The 21,216-nt window shown below is 40.2% G+C and overlaps 1 protein-coding gene across 1 annotated transcript; it reads right to left on the minus strand.

The window, feature by feature from the left end:
- Positions 1–2,250: 2,250 nt before the first annotated feature.
- On the minus strand, positions 2,251–19,333 carry LOC133245815 (lanosterol 14-alpha demethylase). Its single transcript, XM_061413420.1, has 10 exons — positions 19,007–19,333; positions 17,079–17,177; positions 14,254–14,430; positions 12,810–12,936; positions 11,003–11,177; positions 10,006–10,125; positions 9,416–9,611; positions 7,928–8,023; positions 6,960–7,128; positions 2,251–3,549 (listed from the first exon to the last, which is right to left on the minus strand). Exons 1-10 carry the CDS (start codon positions 19,175–19,177, stop codon positions 3,371–3,373), a joined length of 1,509 nt encoding a protein of 502 aa, XP_061269404.1. The 5' UTR covers positions 19,178–19,333; the 3' UTR covers positions 2,251–3,370.
- Positions 19,334–21,216: the final 1,883 nt, after the last annotated feature.

Raw genomic sequence — 21,216 nt, forward strand, 5'->3', positions numbered from 1 at the left:
TTTTGATATTTTTAATTCTTTTGATAGACAATTAAACAGCTGCAGTATGTGCTAATACCTTTAGTTCCAGACATACCAACTCCCGATATATTTTACTCAGTATGGTCTATTGACTTTCCAATAAGACAGTTAACCTTGAATTTTCTACCACTGGGCTTCCTTTCCTTTCAGTATCAATATTATAGCTAATTTTTTTTTTGTCTGCTGTGATTTTCTTTTATAACTTCAGAGACTATCTTAAACCTCTCCGTTTCTTTTCTTCATCAAGTTTTCATAGTAACTTTTGGTTTTCCAGTTCAAAAGGTGAGGATATTAATGTTCCCCCCTCACCCTCCCCTGAAATCTCCTGAAGCCAAACTTTCCTATCATAGTGTCAAAGGTGTTAATATCTCCATGTATCTTACAATCAGCACCATATCTGCTATGTTTTTGTCCATAGCTTGACTTTAAAAATTGAAAATCAATAAAGCATCTCTAGCCTCAAAGCTATAGAAATGCTCTTCTGTATTTTTCCATAAATACTAGGATCTCACTTCTTTTTTAAAGCCCATTTTTATGTTGTTTTATTTTTTCTCAATGCTTTCACTGAAAGAACTAAGACCCTGCAAGCTCCAAGGTGGGGCCAAAAAGAACCTTCTTCATTTTTAACGAGCCTTAGTTTTCAGTGCTTATCTTAGTCTCTCCAGGCTGCTATAACAAAATACCATAGCCTGGGTGGTTTATTCAACAACAGAAATTTATCTCTCACAGTTCTGAAGGCTAGAAAGTCCAAGATCAAAGCCCCAGCAGATTTGCTATCTGGTGAGAGTCTGTTTTCCTAATTTCGTAGACTTATTTTCTGTGTCCTCACATGGCAGAGGGGCAAGGGTAATCTCTAAAGTTTCTCTTATGAGGGCACTAATCCCACTCGTGAGAGCTCCACCCCCTTGACCTCATCACCTTCCCCACTCAAATACCAACAAATTGGGGGTTAACTTTCAAAATACAAACCTGGAGAGACACAAGCATTTGGCCTATGGTAGTATATATCACCTTATTATTTATCTCAAATATGTAGGATTTAGAGATTCCAAAAGTTGTCCTAATTTTAGAATTAAATATTACCGGGATTATTCTTTCCCCACATGGAGGAAGAGTCTTCCTGTGTGCCTTTGTATCAACTTTAAGTCTACATACAGTGTCGTTTAGAACCCAAGGGGGTATTTTTGTGATTAATCCATATGAGGGTTTTGTCTTAACATTAGATAGTTTACGATTTATACCAAGACAAACAGGCAATCTACATTCTTGGAAATTTCAAATTACCTAAATCTTCCATATTAGCAGCTAAGTCCCAATAAAGTGTTCTAGAATACAAATGTATTCTAAAACAGTTGAAGAGGGGAGCTCATGGGTAAAACTTTTTTTTAGCTAAGCACAGCTTTCTATTCAAGGTAATTCCACTCTAAGGGAGAATGAGAAAAGAGTGAGTAGGTATTCTGATCAGTTTCACTCCCATTGTTTCCCCATCAGCATCCTTATAACATTAGGCCTCCACAGTCAGACTTGTTAATGCTTCTCAATAATTAGCCTACTGTAGTTGAAAACTAAATTTTGTTAAATCTTATAACTATTCACTAAACATGAACCAGCCTTACCACAGTTTTTTTTGTGCCATGAACCTTTCTAGCAATCTCATTAAACTATGGATCCCTTCTCAAAATAATGCTTTTTGGATGTGGACCATTTTTAAAATCTTTGTGAATTTATTACAGTGTTGTTTCTGGTTTATGTTTTGGTCTTTTGGCCCCGAGGCATGTGGGAACTTAGCTCCCGACCAGGGGTCCAGCCTGCACCCCCTGCACTGGAAGGTGAGGTCTTGAACACTAGACTGCCAGGGGAGTCCCCAGAACACTGTTTTTAAAAACATACAGTATATAGGATTGCAAGGGAACCAATTATATAGACATACTCAAACTTTAAAAAATTTTTGTGGTGAGTAAAGAAAGAAGATTTAACAGACTTATAATACCATAATTTCATAGTGATAAAAGTTATAAGACATCTATAATGTGATATGAAAAGTATCTGATTTCTGTTTGCAGAATCATGGATACTGCTAATACTAATGTGGTTACTTAAATTTATGAATAAAGAAAATATGGTTTGAAATTAGTACAAATAAAGATGGCACTTTTTTTTCCATCCCAGTTTCTAGATTCCTGAATTTTTCTCATCGAACCACACATTTCACAATTTATGAATACAGACTATATTCTCAAAGATAATTTAATGTGAAAAACTCAGCAACACAGATTTTTGCCTCACAAATAGCTTAACATGAGACCGCTAACCTTGTAAACAGAGCTGTAATATACAGTTGCATCTCCATTTATAATTTGAGTTGATTCTTGAACACAGGCTTCACAGAATTTGACCAGTGAGATACACTCCCAAGAAACCCTGCACTGGATTACCCTTGTCTTAAAGCCACAGTTCCTGATGTCAGGTTTTGTATTTAACAAGGAAAAAAAAAAAGCTTGTTAACCTAAATTAACAGAACTAATCACAAAAACCCGATTAGATTCTAGAGAGGAAATGGAAATCACCTTGGGCCAAAGAGAACAAAACTTATCCTTCAAGGACTTTATTTTGGATTTCCACACAGATGGAACTATGTGGACCCAGATACAAATTTATCAGGCAGTTAAATATGTGATATTCAGTAATTAGGTCCAGTCACACGAGCAGTCTTTTGTATTAATTATTTTTTAGGAAATATAATTAGTCATTGTCAGAAATCTGTTTGCTATGGACAGTGCTTCCAGCTATTTAAAGGTTATATTTTCCTACAATATAGCTCCATCATTGCTAAATATCATCATATCAAAACAATAGGATTCTCTTTTATCTAAGGCTTTAAATGTGAGTTTATTCCCTCCCCACCCATCCTTACATATACATACACTGCCCAATAAATGAATGAATAACCTAAGGCTTCCAGATATTTCACTGGGTTTTTGTACTTGGAGATCTAGTACAAGATCTGAATACTCTGAACTTTCTCGCCAAGAGCTATGCATGCTCTTCACACCTGGAAATTGTGTCATTTAGAATCTGACAGTTACCAAAGATCCTCACCCCCAAACTAATGAGCTTGATTTCCTTAAAGAGAGCATATGAAGTACCCATCATAAAACTATTAGGAAATTTCTGAAATGCCACTGGATTTGATGGCACTGAATACATAAAACCCGTAAGCTTAAATAAACTTGTTTAAAATTACAAACTCAAAAAACCAAGTATACTGGGAGTGGTTTCATAAACTTCATTCTCTTCGACGCTTCTGCGTTTTCCAGTGATGTTCACATTTCAGTCCCTTGCTGCCTTTTCATTTTGATCTTCGTTTGTATCTGATGATGGGTTTTTCAGGGGTGTGAATCATAGTTGTATAATTCACAGTGGGAAAATACCCATCAATGAGATCAAATTCATATAAACGAAGCATAGTGGACCAAATTGTCTTGATTTGAACATAGGCAAAATTCTCCCCAATGCAACGATGACGCCCTATAAAAGAAAAAAGAAGTTTCTATAACGGTTGAAATTCTTTCTTATCTCCTTGAGTCTGGAGAAATAAAAGTTGTTTATCTACGGTTAATTAAAGGTGAAAAACAGATACACAGATACTATAGTAAAGAGACATATTCTTTTCATAACAGTGTAAGTAACCATAAAAAGCCCAAGAGATTTTTAATGTCTGTTAGGAGAAACAGCAACAGGGGTATTATACAATGATTTTTCCAATTGTTTTTTCCGGAAACCTAGTATCTATCTAGGTTAAATATATGTAACGTTTGAAACACACGGTGGTGATCAAGTTTGGAGATAAACTAGAACATTCAGAACATCTCTCCCAAGAGACCCATAGTTAAAAGTTAATAATATGAACCTGCCAATCAAAACTTTAAATGCCATTTCAAATGATAATGGAAAAGGAATTTAATATACTGAAAATAGCAACACATCAAAATGTAAAGGGTCATATACATATAAAAACTGATAAGCTGATTCTAAAATGCAGAGAGAAATGCAAAGGACTAGATCTCCAAAGCAATCTTGAAAGAGAAGAACCATGTTGCAGGACCTAAGACTTCAAATCTGACTTCATTACTAAAGGCATCATAACCTCTGATAATGTGATTTGTAATAAATATGTATTTAGTCTTCCATTCTTGGCACAGAGTTCCTCAAACCAGTGGAATTTCTTAAGTGAAGAGAGCAATAAAGTTCAAAGAAGAAAAGAGCCTTTTGTTATTCATAACAAGCCCCCTTCAAGCACAACTTGAATTTGCAAATGAGGTGACTTTTGGGGGTGGGGTGGCACACCCAGAGAGGACATGCAGCTGTGTACCCCTTCCTTCTGCTTTGCTCTGTGCTTCTCTTCTGTCAGGCTATTCCTGAGTTGTATACTTGTGCAGTAAACCAGCAGTCCACCTGACCTGCCGCCTGAGAAATCTGTATGCAGGTCAAGAAGCAACAGTTAGAATTGGACATGGAACAACAGACTGGTTCCAAATCAGGAAAGGAGTATGTCAAGGCTATATATTGTTATCCTGCTTATTTAACTTATATGCAGAGTTCATCATGAGAAACCCTGGGCTGGATGAAGCACAAGCTGGAATCAAGATTGCCAGGAGAAATATCAATAACCTCAGATATGCAGATGACACCACGCTTACGGCACAAAGTGAAGAGGAACTAAAGAGCCTCTTGATGAAAGTGAAAGGGAGAGTGAAAAAGTTGGCTTAAAGCTCAACATTCAGAAAACTAAGATCATAGCATCTGGTCCCATACTTCATGGCAAACAGATGGGGAAACAATGGAAACAGTGACAGACTTTATTTTGGGGGGCTCCAAAATCACTGCAGATGGTGACTACAGCCATGAAATTAAAAGATACTTGCTACTTGGAAGAAAAGTTATGACCAACCTAGGCAGCATATTAAAAAACAGAGACATTACTTTGCCAACAGAGTTCCATCTAGTCAAAGCTATTGTTTTTCCAGTAGTCATGCACGGATGTGAGAGTTGGACTATAAAGAAAGCTGAGCGCCGAAGAATGATGCTTTTGAACTGTGGTGTTGGAGAAGACTCTTGAGAGTCCCTTGGACTGCAAGAAGATCCAACCAGTCCATCCTAAAGGAAATCAGTCCCGAAATATTCATTGGAAGGACTAATGCTGAAGCTGAAACTCCAATACTTTGGCCACCTGATGCAAAAAGACCCTGGTGCTGGGAAATATTGAAGGCAGGAGGAGAAGGGGATGACAGAGGATGAGATGATTGGATGGCATCACTGACTCGATGGACATGAGTTTGAGTAAACTCCAGGAGTTGGTGATGGATGGGGAAGCCTGGTGTGCTGCAGTCCATGGGGTCGTGAAGAGTCAGACACAACAGAGTGACTGAACTGAATTGACTAAAACCAGCAGTCAGTAAGCAAACTTTTTGGAGTTCTGCGAGCTATTCTAACAAATTATGGAAGCTCAAAGAAGGGGTCTAGAGAACCTCGAGTTTACAGCCAGTTGGTTAGAACAGGTACCAACCTGCACTTGTAAATGGCATCTGAAGTGGGGGACCTGAGCCCCTTCACCAGTGGGGTCTGCACTAACCCCAGACAGAAGCCAGGTAAGTGTCAGTTTAGAAATGGTTCCTCTTTGGGGCAGAATTTGGGCTTGATAACTAACGCCCCTTCCAACCGCTTGAACAATCTGACTCTTCTATGTTATGTATATGGTATACCATTTTTGAATTTCTTTAGTAAATAGTTATCAAGATCAAAAGTTTCCAAAGGACTTTATACTTTGATTTATGTGAGGAAAAGGTGTGACCAATGATAAACAAGTCATGGCACTTAAATGGTCTTTTTGGAAAAATCAAGTAAGTCGTAGAATACAGTTTAATCTGTACAAAGTGCCAATGACTAGAGGAATTACTGGAGGAATAGCAGTCAGCCTGCATTATTTTAGGATCTTAATCGAAATGCATAGGTGTGCACACTTACGCACTACCTGTCCAAACTTCAGTTCAGTCACTCAGTCGTGTCTGACTCTTTGCAACCCCATGGACTGCAGCATGCCAGGCCTCCCTGTCCATTACCAACTCCCGGAGCTTACTCAAATTCATGTCCATTGAGTTGGTGATGCCATCCAACCATCTCATCCTCTGTCATCCCCTTCTCCTCCTGCCTTCAATCTTTCCCAGCATCAGGGTCTTTTCCAATGAGTCGGTTCTTTGCATCAGGTGGCCAAAGGATTGGAGTTTCAGCTTCAGCGTCAGTCCTTCCAATGAATATTCAGGACTGATTTCCTTTAGGATGGACTGGTTGGATCTAGTTGCAGTCCAAGGGACTCTCAAGAGTCTTCTCCAACACCACCGTTCAAAAGCATCAATTCTTTGGCGCTCAGCTTTCTTTATAGTCCAACTCTCACATCCATACATGACTACTGTCCAAATTTAAAGAACATTATAAGAATACATAGACAAAGAACCAAAAAGCTCACTAACAATCCAGAAAAGCTTCTGTGCCATTACTGTTTTCTGAAATGCTGATTATCTCAGCATATTTAGCTTGAATGCCCAAATGGTGTGCTAACTTCAACGGTTCTTTAAAACAGAATTCACAAAGAGCTTTAAGTAGCATGATAAAGGAAAACAGGGTAGACTACAAAAATCAGAACTATAAAACTAGATGGGTTACAAAAGGCAATAGAACACTATATAAGGATTCACAGAACTATTTTCTTTAGTACAAATGAAATATTTCTTCCAACCTGCAAAGGTTACACTCCTAACAAATGTCTGCAGGCATGTCCCCATAAGAAAAGGGGAAGATATTTGTAAATAAAATTCACATGGATTATTTAACAAATATGTTACCAGAACTAACTATTAAAATATGAAGTGTAATCATCTTACCAGCTCCAAATGGCACGTAAGCAAACTTCTCTCCTGATGCTGGGCTGTCCTCTAAGTAGCGGTCAGGATTGAAGTCCAGACGCTCTACCCATGAGTCTTTAAGTCTCTGATTGACAGTAGGAGACACACACACCTGGTGTCCTGGAGGAATGGTGTACCCTGCCACAGTCTGCAGGTGAAAGCAACACATTTCATAACCTTAAAATGCTCTACCCAATAATCAGATCATTGTATAATAAAGCACTAGTATACATGAAATATACATAGGTTTTAAAACTGGCTAGTAGACAGGCCTTGCCTGGAAAATCCCATGGACGGAGGAGCCTGGTGGGCTCCAGCCCATGGGGTCGCTAAGAGTTGGACACGACTGAGCAACTTCACTTTCACTTTTCACTTTCATGCGTTGGAGAAGGAAATGGCAACCCACTCCAGAGTTCTTGCCTGGAGAATCCCAGGGACAGCGGAGCCTGATGGGCTGCCATCATGGGGTCGCACAGAGTTGGACACGACTGAAGCGACTTAGCAGCAGCAGCAGTAGACAGGCCAATTAAAAATTATTTTAACTTAAGATGATTTCCATATGACACAACATTGGGCTGGAAGGATATACACAAATTTTAAAAAATCATAATGCCATGGGGCTGGGGATGGGATTTCAAGAAGCCTTTCACAATCCAATTTACACAGTTCCACAGTTACAATTACTTATAACAACATATATGTTATTTTAAAAAAACAAGGACAAAACACACTTCCATTGTAAAAGCCCTAATTGTAGGGAGATTGGGTGAGCATGTATACTGTCTGCAATTATGGAAAAATATCTATATATCTAGAATAGGTAAAATTGAAAATTATTTACAAGTGATTATTCTACGTTTTTAAAAATTCTCTTTGATATTACACTATTTCTTTTTGATAAATACAACTTGGGGCCACAGAGGAAAAGCTCTAGCCAGGAGACTCACCAGAGGAGTTTTGGCCAGTCTCATCATGGTCATTATAGGAGGTCGAAGTCTTAATGTTTCTTTTATACAGCGATCAAGTAAATTGAGATCCTTGAGCTAAAAAGAGAAAAATTTTCCAGGTTTTACAAACATTTAAGCATACCGCAAGAGGATACAAACAAGTTCAGAGTAGCTGAATAAAAAGTTTTATTACTGTCCATGGTCAGCAAAGAAAAAGGCATGATAACAGATCACTCTGACGAATGGCATGGTAAGGACCTGCAAAAATTTACCCATCGAAAACATGAAAACATTAGCAAAAATCATCAATTTCAGCTTTTTCAAAACCTGTACACAAATGTTTATAGCAGCATTATTCATAGTATCCTAAAGGTGGAAACAATCCAAATGTCAATCAACTGATGAAGAGGTTAATAAAAGTGGTATAGCCACACGATGGCTACAAATACGGTAACAAATATGTTACCAGAACAAACTATTCAAATATGAAGTGTAATCATCTTACCAGCTCCAAATGGCACGTAAGCAAACTCTCCTGATGCTAGGCTGTCCTCTAAAGTACTGATATATGCTACAACATGGATTAATCTTGAAAACATGCTAACTGAAAGAAGCTAGTCACAAGAGACCACATACTGTATGATCCCATTCATATGAAATGTCCAAATAGGCAAATACAAAGAGACAAAATATAGATTAGTGGTTGCTAGAGGCAGGGGAAATGGACTGCTCATGGCCCTCTTTTGGAAGTGGTGTAAACATTTTCAAATGAAACTCTGATGATGGTTTCACAATTCTGAAAATACTTTTAAAAACCAGTAGATTATATACTTTAATAGGTGGATTAATTATGTAATTAGCTATCACTTTAAAAATTACTAAAATCAGGAATTAAAAGGAGACATCACTATTGACCTAATAGAAAAGAATGACAAGAGAATACTTCAACTGTTTGCCAACAAATTAGATAACCTAGATGAAACAAATTCCTAGAAAGACACAAACTGCCAAAAACTAACTCAAAAAGAAATTGAACAGATTTGTAAAAAGTGAAGACATTGAATTAGTAATCAAAAACTACCCACAAAGAAAGCACAGGCCTAGATGGCTTCACTGGTTAATACTACCAGACATTTAAGAAAGCAGTAATACCAGTCCTTCACAAAGCCTTCCTAAAAGGAAAAAGAGGAGGGAACACTTCCAAACTCCTTCTCTGAGAACCAATAATATACCCTGACACCAAAATCTGTCAAATACATAACAATAAAACTATAGCCCACTATCCCCTGTGAATATTGTCCAAAAGTCCTCAACAAAATACCAGCAAACAGATCTAGGATTAGGACATTTCAGGGGAGGCTATGATGAATTTTCTAAAAATAATCAATTTAATCTATAGTATATAGAAGATCCCAAATTGTCCCCTTTAACAATCAGCCACACACACTCAGTATCATAAGCAGCAATGGAACTGAAAATCCCACAAACCTGGTCATAAGTCAGAGGAGGCAGATTCTCACCACAGACTGTTTTCTGTTCTAAGAAACATTTTTCTTGAAGTGTTTTGTCTCTGGCCAAAAAGAAGCCCATCCAGGCACTGGTAGTTGAAGAAGTATGCTGCCCTGCCAAGAGCAGTCCAATAAGCATGCCTGCTACTTCATCATCCGTCAGAGGACGCCCATCCCTACAGAATGGACCACACACACAAATTTAACATTTGCAGGTGCACTTCATGCCCCAACCTTTACATAAAAATTAGTTCATTTCTTCTCTTGCATTTACCCATCACAAGTCCAAATTTTTTTTTCCCCTTTAGAGAAGAGAGGCCAATAAAAAATATGACATTGATTACAAAGACTTCTTTGCAGTTTACTAGCAAACTTTTCACATCCACAGTACTAAATTCCAGTAAGGCACAGGATCCCAGTAATTTATGTCTCATCCATTTAAGAAGTTCAAAGGTCATATCTACTAATTTTTGCCAGTATTTTTACTTTTTAAATGTACATAATATTTAACTATGCTTTTAATGTGGAATTTCCTGCTTCAGTTTAATATGTGATCTGAAGAGCTCTTACTTGTAAGTAGACTCTAGTAAAGTTTGGAGAATGTCATCAATTTTTTCTCCTGACTCTCTGCGTTTCTGGATTGCCTTGTAGAAAATATTCTTGATCTCCCGATGAGCTCTGTCCCTGCGTCTGTAATTCAAACATGAAGATGACTTTTAAAAAGTAAGCAATACTTTCAGGCATCAATTGACAAAACTCAGAACCAAGAGGAAAAAAAAAAGAATCCATGAAAATCTTATATTGTTAGGAATTTCTAAGGTCCTTAAGGACAGGAAATGTGTTATAACATACTTATCCCTGATTCTGAACACACTACCTATGTTGTAACTGAAAACTCAAATGATTACTCCTTTACAACCATTTCCCATTTTAAAAGAAAGCAGAAATACACCTTTATATTAACAGGAAATTCCAATTTTAAGCAAGTTAATTCTTGAAGTGGACAGACTCACTCTGGTTCTTCTATAGGATTTCAAATTTGAGTAACTCCCATTCCTCACTTGAACAGAAATGAATCAATAAAGGCTACTAATAGGCAAAACACTAAGCTACATGTCAAGTCCCGTGAGCAGTGTTTCTCTGTATCACAGATGATCCTTGCTCTTAAGGAGATCACAACAGGCTGACAAGGAGACAAAGAAAGGTATGGATACTTCAAAGCACAGAAACTTCACAATAAACTACAAATTAGTCAAATACTTTCAAGTGCTTAGAAAGCTGCATCACTTCTAGGTAGAGTTCAGGAACTTTCCGGAGTACACGGAATATGTGGGACATGTGGGTTTTAAAGTATCAGGACAGTCAAATTAACCTTTCTAAAACTGAAACTTAACCTTAAATGAGCTCACTATGTAAAAAAAATGTTGAATTCTTACAGAAGAAGGGAGGCTCATAACCCCCCAATTTGCTTCTATATTTAATTTTTATTTTTGTTAATGCAAAGCAAACCAAAGTACGGTAATTAAACACACAGTGAAATGACCGAGCATCGTCTCTTCGTCCATACCTGAAACTAGGCAGAGGGAGCCAGCCTGGCAAAAGCCAGGCTGCATGGCTAAAACCTCCATCCAAATCCGCATACAGTTGTGCCACCTTCTCGTTGAGTTGACTTCTGATTTCCTTTCCATGTAAACAATGGCTGGCTGTTAAAATGATGAGCTCAGAAAGAGCTTCAAACAAATCTAAAGGGAAAAGATCATTCCCATTACTATTGCCCAAAATTCTTTTGAAATGTTGTTTTCTTAGAGACGCAAAAGTACTATGAAGGAAATGAGAATAAAAATTTAACTCGTTAACCAACAAGATCCTTTTCACACCATCGAAAAATGCCTGTAGACAGACTACAATAAAGAGAAACCAAAGGCAGCCCACCTCTTTGGATAGCCAAGATAGATGCCACGGAGGTAACTAAAACCTCACTCAGACTCATGAGCCCTTCATCTCAAAAAGATAAAAGTGGGAAATTAATAAGTGGGGGAAAAAAAACTGAAGTCTTGAAAAAGTCTTAAAAGAAAACTAATCACCATCTTGTATATGCAAACATTAGAGACGGATCCATCAGGTAAGCACACCTGGATGACACTGTAAAAGCCACAACAATTACCCAGTCGATATCCTGTTCTTTGATTCCATGCTCACCAAATGAACTTCTAGTTGTCATTTGGCTTTCCAGTTAGACTGCCAATAAAGAGAAGTGCAGCAAATATTATGCTGTTCTTTGTCCCATAATTGCATCTCACTTGTACTTACTCAGTTAGCATTCTCATTTATACATCAGCTTCTCATAGAATAGCAAGTATGTCACATAAAATTTAGGTCTGTTAAATACAACCAGGTTCCTGGACCTTTTATAGAAGCTGAAGACTAGATGTAGAATGTGATGACCTACATAGTAGTCTTACTGCCCTGTAGACAGATGTTGCTTCCTGCTAGGGCTATGGCAATGGTTTCGATGGCAACACTTAATTGCAATCCAGTATAAAAACTGGATTCACAGAGTCCAAAGAAAGTTATGTTACATTCAATATATTCCCTACATAATGCAAGAAAGCACATAATAACGTTGTTTTTTAAATTTCTATTGGGAACAGCTAAAATCGCTCTTTTGGTAGTACAGCAAGCTTATGTATTTAAACTTACATTTTTGTTGAAATAAATCATTCCCATACAACATTAGAAAAATAATGTATTACATATATAATTTAATCTTTTAGACTTCAAGTTGCTGACATGGAGGGCAAATTTTTTTATTTTATATATTATCTTAAAATGACTTTGAATGTAAGTTTTACATTTGGTTTATTTCAAAATTCAATCATGAATCATTTTTATGTAATTGAGCTAAACAATATGCACATTAATTAAAATATTTTAAGATTTTGCTAAGTGAGCAACAATAATTACTTCCGCTCAAGTCTTTTAACTCCATAACGTGTTCATTTCATTAAATATAAGGTGGTTTTGCTTCCCAGGTAGCATGAGTGGTAAAGAGCCTGCCTGCCAATGCAGGAGACATTAATAGGTGTGGATTCAATCCATGGATCAGGAAGATCCCCCGGAAGAGGGCACGGCAACCCACTCCAGTGTTCTTGCCTGGAGAATCACTTGGACAGAGGAGCCTGATGGGCTACAGTCCACGGGGTGGCAAAGAGTCAGACACGACTGAAGCGATTCGGCATGCATGCATCCAAGGTGGTTTTACACGTGCTGTAGTTTGCTCTTTACACACACATACACACACACATTGTTAAAATTTCTAGTCACAGAAAAGTAGACATATTAGGACAAATGAAAAACCAAAACATTGTGCTTACTTTTTTCTCCACTTTCTCCCCAACTTTTAAAGTATTCTTTTGTTTCTTTTTCAATTATAGACACGTGCTGTCTAAAGTGGGCTATGTTAAGACCACTTTTCAACATTTTCTTCTGCTCCAAGAAAACCTTCAAAATATTAAGGGTATACAAGTATTAAAACACAGTTCTGTTTTACCATGAGACTCATTTGGGTTATTATAACTCTTTAATACACAAAGAAAGCAGTCTTCCAAAAAATTGAAATTAAAGAGAAAATAATTTTCTTCACCACACCAGATAAAACTTCATGCATATATCTGAAGTAATATGTAGTAGACACATGCTATGCAGGTCCAATTCAAATGATAAATTAGGAACCCCACTTCTGGCCTTCCTTCCTAATACATACATGCTTTCCCCACTCTTGACTCCAAGGCTGCCTCCTCCTATTCCATTATATTCTAGTCTTCCAACCCAACCCAGATGCCAACACAATCTCCCAAAGGTCCATTATGCTTTGCTAATATTTTTATCCTCTTTCACATATTCTACCATTTATTCCCAAACAAATATCATTCCTCACTCACACTATCTTCCAAAAGTTTAATTAGAATGTAATACAGTGGGAATAAATTCACACTAAGACAATATACCCTTTGGGGAAGTTCTAAAATAAACCCTTTGGTTTATTTTATATTTTTTATTTATTTTATATATCCAACCAGAGGGATTAACCTAGGCTTTCGCTTTTGGTCTTAAGGAGAGCTGTTCATTCCTCCATACCTCCTCAATCCCCAGAAGCAACACTGAATGTCAATTCTCAGCTGCTACATTAGAGTACTGGGTAATGCATGGTACATTGATAGCCAGAGCCTGCACCAAGTAATTAAGCTAATTATTGGATGCATTTTTTTTTTCTAATTTTATTTTATTTTTAAACTTTACATAATTGTATTAGTTTTGCCAAATATCAAAATGTATCCGCCACAGGTATACATGTGTTTTATACCAAGTTGCAGTACTTAAATATTTGCCTTCGGGGGAGCAAAGAAATCACACAAACTTCTAAAACCAACAACATCTAGCTCAGAAGAACTCTCATCCTAGAATTTCAGGTAGGAGGTGGGAAAGTATTAATAGGAGGCCCTTCTAATGAAATGAGTTTTTCCTTCTTACTACCTCAAATCAAATGCTAACACGCTAAGTTCTCATTGATTCTATTAATATTGCTTTGCACAGGTAGCCCTTTAAAATTGTTTGTTTAGTCCACACCAGCAGCTATAAAGCAAAATACCCATTCTCTGTCAGCTACCCTGGGTTTTCCTTCTTATAAGTGCCTCCTGATTCTTCAGAGTTTTGAGGCAAGGAATAATCTCTTCTCTACTTTAGCAATACAGCTTACACTACTAGCTATAAATTGTATAGTGCAGATTTGTCTTTCTTCAAGCTAACCACGTCACCTACTGTATTAGGCACATCATAGGCAACTCCCTTCCCAAACACAGGTGTTGTCAGACGACTGTAGACTTCCTCGGCATTCAAGTCTTCATTTTTACTATTAAAAAGCAGTGCAGCAGCCTCACTCCCCAGCAGGTAGGTAAACGTCTTTCCCACCATGGTAAAACTAAATACAGGTCCATACTGAAGAGAGAAAAGTACCCACAGTGACGTTACCAAAAAATCTGCAAGCGCTAAGACACTCATCTTAAATAATAAAATAATACATTGTTGAAGATCAAAACATTCACAAACCTTAATGCAATTCTTCCCCCTGTCTTTGTCCAAATGTATAATTATGTTCATCCAGTTCCAAATAAAATGTAAATAAAACTTTCTATTCTGCTTTTTTCACTCCTTATATTGAAAATATTTTCTATCTTTCACAGACATCATATTAACTGTTCTTTCTATGGTTGATGTGTCCATTTTTTATTTATTATAGGCAATTATGTAATGAATATCTCTGAGAATATAGATATTTTTTCCCTTTGATTAAAAGTAACTTTACAGGAGTAGCCAAAGAATATGACCTTTCCTAAAATTATTGCTATGTGGAGATACCAGAATTTTATTTAGTTATGAGTCTTACCACCTAGTTTTTAATTAGTGACTTTCCATAGCTGTTATGTTAGATGGCACCCCATTCCAGTACTCTTGCCTGGAAAATCCCACGGACAGAGGAGCCTGGTGGGCTGCAGCCCATGGGGTTGCGAAGAGTCAGACACGACTGAGCGACTTCCCTTTCACTTTTCACTTTCATGCATTGGAGAAGAAAATGGCAACCCACTCCACTGTTCTTGCCTGGAGAATCCCAGGGATGGGGGAGCCTGCTGGGCTGCCGTCTATGGGGTCACACAGAGTCGGACACGACTAAAGTGACTTAGCAACAACAAATGAGTCTTACCACTATCTTACCAACACTGAATGATCTCATTTTTAATTTTTTTGTTAATCTGGTTAGGTGCTAAATGCTTTGCTTTGCAGTTTTCTGATTACTATTAAAGATTTCAGTTACTGGGGATACAGTCATGAACAAAAATACTATCTCTGACTCAAGAAACTCCAGTCTATTTAAATAGATGCAACTCAATTGAATAAGTGCATTAACAAATGTAAAATTACAAATGTGACAAGTACTAGACAAAGGAAAGCAACTCTTCGATGAGAGAACTGATAAAAGGGACTAAAAAGAGAAAAAGACACCAGAGCTGAGACCTAAAGCATGGTAGGGGTAGTAGTTAGCCTGATGGCAGAGCATGCGCAGAGTTCTAAAGGTAAAAGAGAAGGTAAGGATGTGATGAGGGTAGAGTCTATCTAGTGGGGCCATACAGAGCCTTATCAGCCATATTCAGGGAGTTGTATCCTTGCAAGCAACGGAATGAGATGGAAGGTCTTAAACTGCATGGGAGAGATACTAATCTGTGCATATTTTAAAAGAAAGATCCCTCTGGCTCCTGGATGGAGAGGAGGGAGGGATAGGAGCTGAAGGAAAGCCAGACGACCAGCGAGCCTGTTACAGGAACCTGATGATGAGCACTCGGGACAATGTAATGGAGAGGCAGTGGAGACAGAAGCAGAAGGATATGGAATTATTTTGAAGAGAAAATCTGCAGGCTTGGGAATGAATTGATGGATGGAGCAGGAAGTATCAAGAGTGAATCCTAGGCTCCTGGTACACTGCAAAACTGGCAGAACAATGATGAGGAAGGTGAACAGAAAGGACCATCAGGATTAGAGAGAGAAAAATCAAAGGGTCAGATTTTTTAAATGTTTGATTTCAGATGACTTTGGACAACCAAGAAAAAATAATGTGGGAGGTGAATATCCAGGTCTGAAGCCCAAGAAGAGACCTGAAGCAGAGACTTTAATTTGGGTATCATTTACATCTGGCTGGGCTTTCCAGGTGGTGCAGAGGTAAAGAATCCACCTGCAATGCAGGAGATACGATTCAACCCCTGGGTTGGGAAGATCCCCTGGAGAAGGGAATGGCAACCCACTCCAGTATTCTTGCCTGGGTAATTCCATGGACAGAGGAAGCTGGTGGGTTACAGTCCACGGGGTCACAAAGAGTCAGACACAACTGAGAGACTAACACTTTCACACTCTCACTTCATGTGGCTAAAAACTGAAGCTGCAGGTAGGGACAAGATCAGGTAGGAAAGAATAAAGGCCAAGGACCAAACCTCAGTGAATCCCAACAGTAAATGGCCAAGCGTGAGCCCACAAATGAGTTAGGAAAGCAGCATTCACAGAAGCAGAAGAAAAAGTGAGAGAAGCCACAGCTAAGGTGGGAGTGGTCATCACTGACAAATACAGCTAAGTTCACTACATTAGGACATGGTGCTCATTAGTGAAGGAGTTGAAAGACAGACTAGAGTGGACTAAAGAGTAAGTGAGGAGGTGTGGAAACAGAGGCTAAGTACAGAAACTTGCTGGAGGGGGAGGGACACACGAGGGGCTTAGAAAATTCCACAGATGCATGGTTTAAAAAAAAGGGTCAATTATTAACAGTATCCATGTTAACTGTGATCAGTGAATACAAAATTGAGGCCAGTGGTTTTTAAACCATAGTTGCCAGAACTAAATTTCCTCAGAGATAATCCTAGAACAAAGGAGAACATAACAGGGTCTCTAAGACCCCTCCAGCTCTTAATCCAGAAAAACTCCAATTTTCTCTGTTACCTGTACTAGGGATAAGCATAAGATTACATTTTTTTTAATATTCCACCATTTAAAAGAAAATTGGAAAAGCACTAATTTCTTTTCCTTTAATGATTTGTAACACTTACCTTCTCATATGCATCTTCTAGGAATTCAATTGGACTTTTCCCAAATGCTATAGCATGTCCAAGGAATGGAATTGGAGAGACAATGTATGGTGGACTTTTCTGCAAAAGAAAACAAACAAAAAAACTTCGAGTTTACATTTCCTATTATAAGACATTCAGTTTAGTTTCACAATTCAAAAAGAAAGAAAGAAAGAAACTTGTCCTTAATATTAAGAAGTTACCAAAAGATGAAGCACCAAAAGTAACTTCACAACAAGTAAATCGCAAATACCTTAGACCGAGCAGCTTTGGGAAAAAGAAGAGAAACTCAAAATCTGGTATAAGATAAATGACCAAACATCACAGTACTGCAATTAGGCTCTAGGCAACTTTCCTAACCATAAGTAAAAAAAAAAAAAAAAAACACACTAAACTCAAACTATGGTTTCTTGAGCACTTATTTCTACTACCACTCACAGTTTTAGTCCCCAAATCTTGCCTAAATCTTTAGTCCCACAATGGGAAAAAAACAGAGTAACTTGAGGGAAAGAAGGGAAATGTTTAAGATGTTACATTCCTCATTACGGTCAACAGAACACATTATCATGCTTCTCTCAAGGAATGATCTAGATCCACTGATTTTAATGAGAGAGAAAATCAGTTCTAGCAGGAACATTTTAGCACTCACTATAAAAGGTACTTCTGGGCTTCCCAGATGGCTCAATGGTAAAGAGTCAACCTGCCAAAGCAGGAGACATAGGTTCTGGGTGGGAAGATCACCTGGAGGAAATGACAACCCACTCCAGTATTCTTGCCTGGAGAATTCCATGGACAGAGGAGCCAGGCAGGCTATAGTCCATGGGGTTACAGAGTCTGACAGGACTGAACCACTGACCACGCTGGCTTAAAATGTACTTCAGATGCCCCAAAATGAGACTCACAGATTACAGCATCAAGTCTCCTGAAATCAAACGTGCAGTTATGAAAAAGAACAATAGTCCTCATATCCTTCGTAGTCTCAAAGAGAAAGGAGCTCTACAAACTCACTCTTTGGACAATAGTAGCAACAATCTTAAACTACTACAGTTGTCTTTCCAAAGATAACACTTCCTCAAAAACACCACACATGGAGGGGGAAAAAAACTGCCTCGTGCCTGTTAGAGGTCAAACAAAAATCATTTAAAAACTACTTCGTCAAAAAAAAAAAAAAAAGAAAAACTTGTGATTTCCACTGTCAGTAAAAAATGTATTCTATTGTCAATGCTACTTGGTTTGGCTAAAACGCATTCATCACATATATTTGGGAAATAGAAGCCAGTGGTCAGTAAAGGCTCTAAGTTAGAGAATCTGATATTTTATTAGCATCATAGGAAGGTCCCTGCAACACTCATGACGCTCACTCTACCAAACTAAACACATTCCTCTCCATAGTGATGTAAAATCGGCACTGGGGGTAACGACACAGCCCATAGAACACTGAACCACTCAAGGGTAGCCACCTAGGATGACGACCACCAGGGCCGAAGCTGCCCCAAACATCACCAACAGGGCCCCCACCAGGGCTGAAACACCCCTTACGGCGGCCAGTACCGTCATCTGGACGCTCAGGGCCACAGCCGCCACCCCCACCCTGGCCATTAGGGCTACCGATAGTGCCTCGGTCAACAGAGGCATCACTAAGACCACAGTCGCAGCAAACACGACCCCAACGAGGACGAGGCACGCGACCGATATCAGGGCACCCAGCACCAAGCTCAGCAAGGTCAGGGCAGTCTCGACCGCCCGTGCAACCAGAATCGGGGCTGCTGCCTCTCGACTCCGTCCCAGCTCCAGCCTCCAGCGTGCCCGCCGCCACTTCCCGGCACCACAGCGGTGCCAGCCCCTCGCTAGCTCTTCGGTCGCCCTTGTCTCAGCGTCCCCTCCACCAGAACCCCCAGGGGTGCACGTACCGCCCCAGTCGGCAGTGGTGGGGCCAGGTGGCCAACCGCGAGGCGGAACAGGTAGACCAGACTAAGCGTGAAGGCGCAGGCGATGAGCAGCATGGATGCGAGGTTGCCGCCCGTTACTTGCTCCATCGCCTGGCCCAGCACTGACCCGCCTGCCTGCAGTAAGTCCAGCATCACTATCCCGGCCGCCACCCCCGCGTCAATTTGCCAGAGACGTTGGAGGCCGAGGTCGCCGCGGCTCCTCCGAATCCACCGAGGAACAGAAGCTGGCAGATGGGCGTTAGGAGGTGGCCGGGCCAGCAGGTCTCCTACTAAGCCCAGCCCCACCCCCCACCCCCTATAACTCCGCCTCTTTCGCACACCACCCTATACGTCACAGAATAGGGCGGGACCTGCCTCTGGCCACGCCCCTTAAAAGCATCCCAATGCCGAAGTCTCCTTGCGCCGAGAGAGAGAGGCCCTGAAGAAGCAGGCTGCACCTGTGGCACGGGGAGTGCAGAGACAGAAGAGAAACATAGGCTTAAGAGGAGGTCACCCCTAAGAATCGCGGGCCACCCGAGCCTGTGTGTCCTGGGTGCGGGGCGCCAGCACACAACACTGTAATGGGACGGGCGGAAGGATTTCAGGGCTAGGGTTGCGGCGTGGCGGCGGCGGCGGCGCGCGTTCGGTGATTGCACCGCGCGCGGCTGAGGTGATCTCGGCTTATGTGGCGTCAGCAGGGCGGGTGGCTGGGGCGCCGCCCCCTTCCTGGGCTCTGAAAGGCGCCGCACCTGAACCCGTTCGGGGGCCGCGTCCCGGGCGGTCGGAGAGTTCCAAATATCCGCGATAAAGGGAGATTGTGAAAGACGCCTTATACGCCCTGAAGGTTGGGACGCTGGGGTCATTCCTATCTCACCTCGAATAAAACCAGGCCAGTATTCATATGCAATGATAGAGGTAACAACTCGTGGTTATTGGGTGTTCTACGTCTAACAGAAGCAGATCTTGCAAGCTAAGTATCTATGTTACAGGCCGTCGTGACCTGTTTGAGGCAATATTTCCCAACAACGCCACTTATTCTGGCTGTTTAGGACCAGACAGATTTTGAAACGAAATTCGGTTCTCCTGTTACACGCAACCTCAGCTCATCCACGCTTGTGGTTTCAAATAAACATGCGTGTAAAATGACCGCCAAGTGGAACCCTCCTGTTAGGTAACTGTCACCAGCCCCTGGCCAGATTGATTCCTTTATACAGTCAACGTTAAGAGCTGGCTGCTGTGCTTGGCACTGGGAATACAGCAGTGAATGAGAAAACTGCGAGGCCCTGTGGAAGGAGCAGTAAACAGCCAGTTGCCTGTTCTGACTCCTCTGTCTGGAGATCGGATGCTCCTATCAGATGAGTAGCGCCAAGTAAACTCATAAATCTTCACTCACCTGGCTGCCAACCTGCTCCTCCCGTACTGCGTCTGTAGGAGGGGCACCAGTAGCCACCAAACTGCCCTCCTGCGCTGCGCATGACATCTCATCAGTCACCAAGTCCTGTAATTCCACCACCTTAAAAGTTGCTCCATTCTTGCCACTGCCTTGAGTCGACCCTGGGCATTGCTTGTCTGCATTACTACAATCATAGGCTAACTGGACGCGAGTCCTTGTCTTTTAATCTACCCGCCACAAAAGCTACCATTTCTCCTGTCACTAAAGTTGTGTTGCAGTTGACTTCATCAGTTTCCTCTGTTACCAGATGAACTAAAGAATAGGGACCATGTCTTAACTGGTTTTTATATTTTGCATTTATTCTGATTCATAGCTGTTCAAAAAGTGTGGTTCATGGTCTTCTGGGTATCCTCAGGACCCCAGGGGTGTCTGCAAAGTCAAAGCTCTTTATAATAATATGTGATTTACTTTTTTACTGCTGGAATTTGTAGTGATGGTGTCAGTTCAGTTCAGTCGTTCAGTCGTGTCCAACTCTTTGTGACCCCATGAATCAAAGCACGCCAGGCCTCCCTGTCCATCACCAACTCCCGGAGTCTACCCAAACCCATGTCCATCGAGTCGGTGATGCCATCCAGCCATCTCATCCTCTGTCATCCCCTTCTCCTCCTGCCCCAAGTCCTTCCCAGCATCAGGGTCTTTTCCAATGAGTCAACTCTTCACATGAGGTGGCCAAAGTATTGGAGTTTCAGCCTCAGCATCAGTCCTTCCAATGAACACCCAGGACTGATCTCCTTTAGGA

This window comes from Bos javanicus, chromosome 4 (assembly GCF_032452875.1).
Source record: "Bos javanicus breed banteng chromosome 4, ARS-OSU_banteng_1.0, whole genome shotgun sequence".
In the NCBI taxonomy this organism is placed as follows: Eukaryota; Metazoa; Chordata; class Mammalia; order Artiodactyla; family Bovidae; genus Bos; species Bos javanicus.

Excerpts from the sequence above, each read along its gene's own strand:
- LOC133245815 (XM_061413420.1), bottom strand. The coding sequence starts at position 19,177 with ATGCTGGACTTACTGCAGGCAGGCGGGTCAGTGCTGGGCCAGGCGATG. Across the intron at positions 8,024-9,415 it reads CTCCTCTGACTTATGACCAG|CTCAAGGATCTCAATTTACT; the intron begins GTTTGTGGGATT and ends TTCTCTTTTTAG. Across the intron at positions 3,550-6,959 it reads TTACGTGCCATTTGGAGCTG|GGCGTCATCGTTGCATTGGG; the intron begins GTAAGATGATTA and ends TTTCTTTTATAG.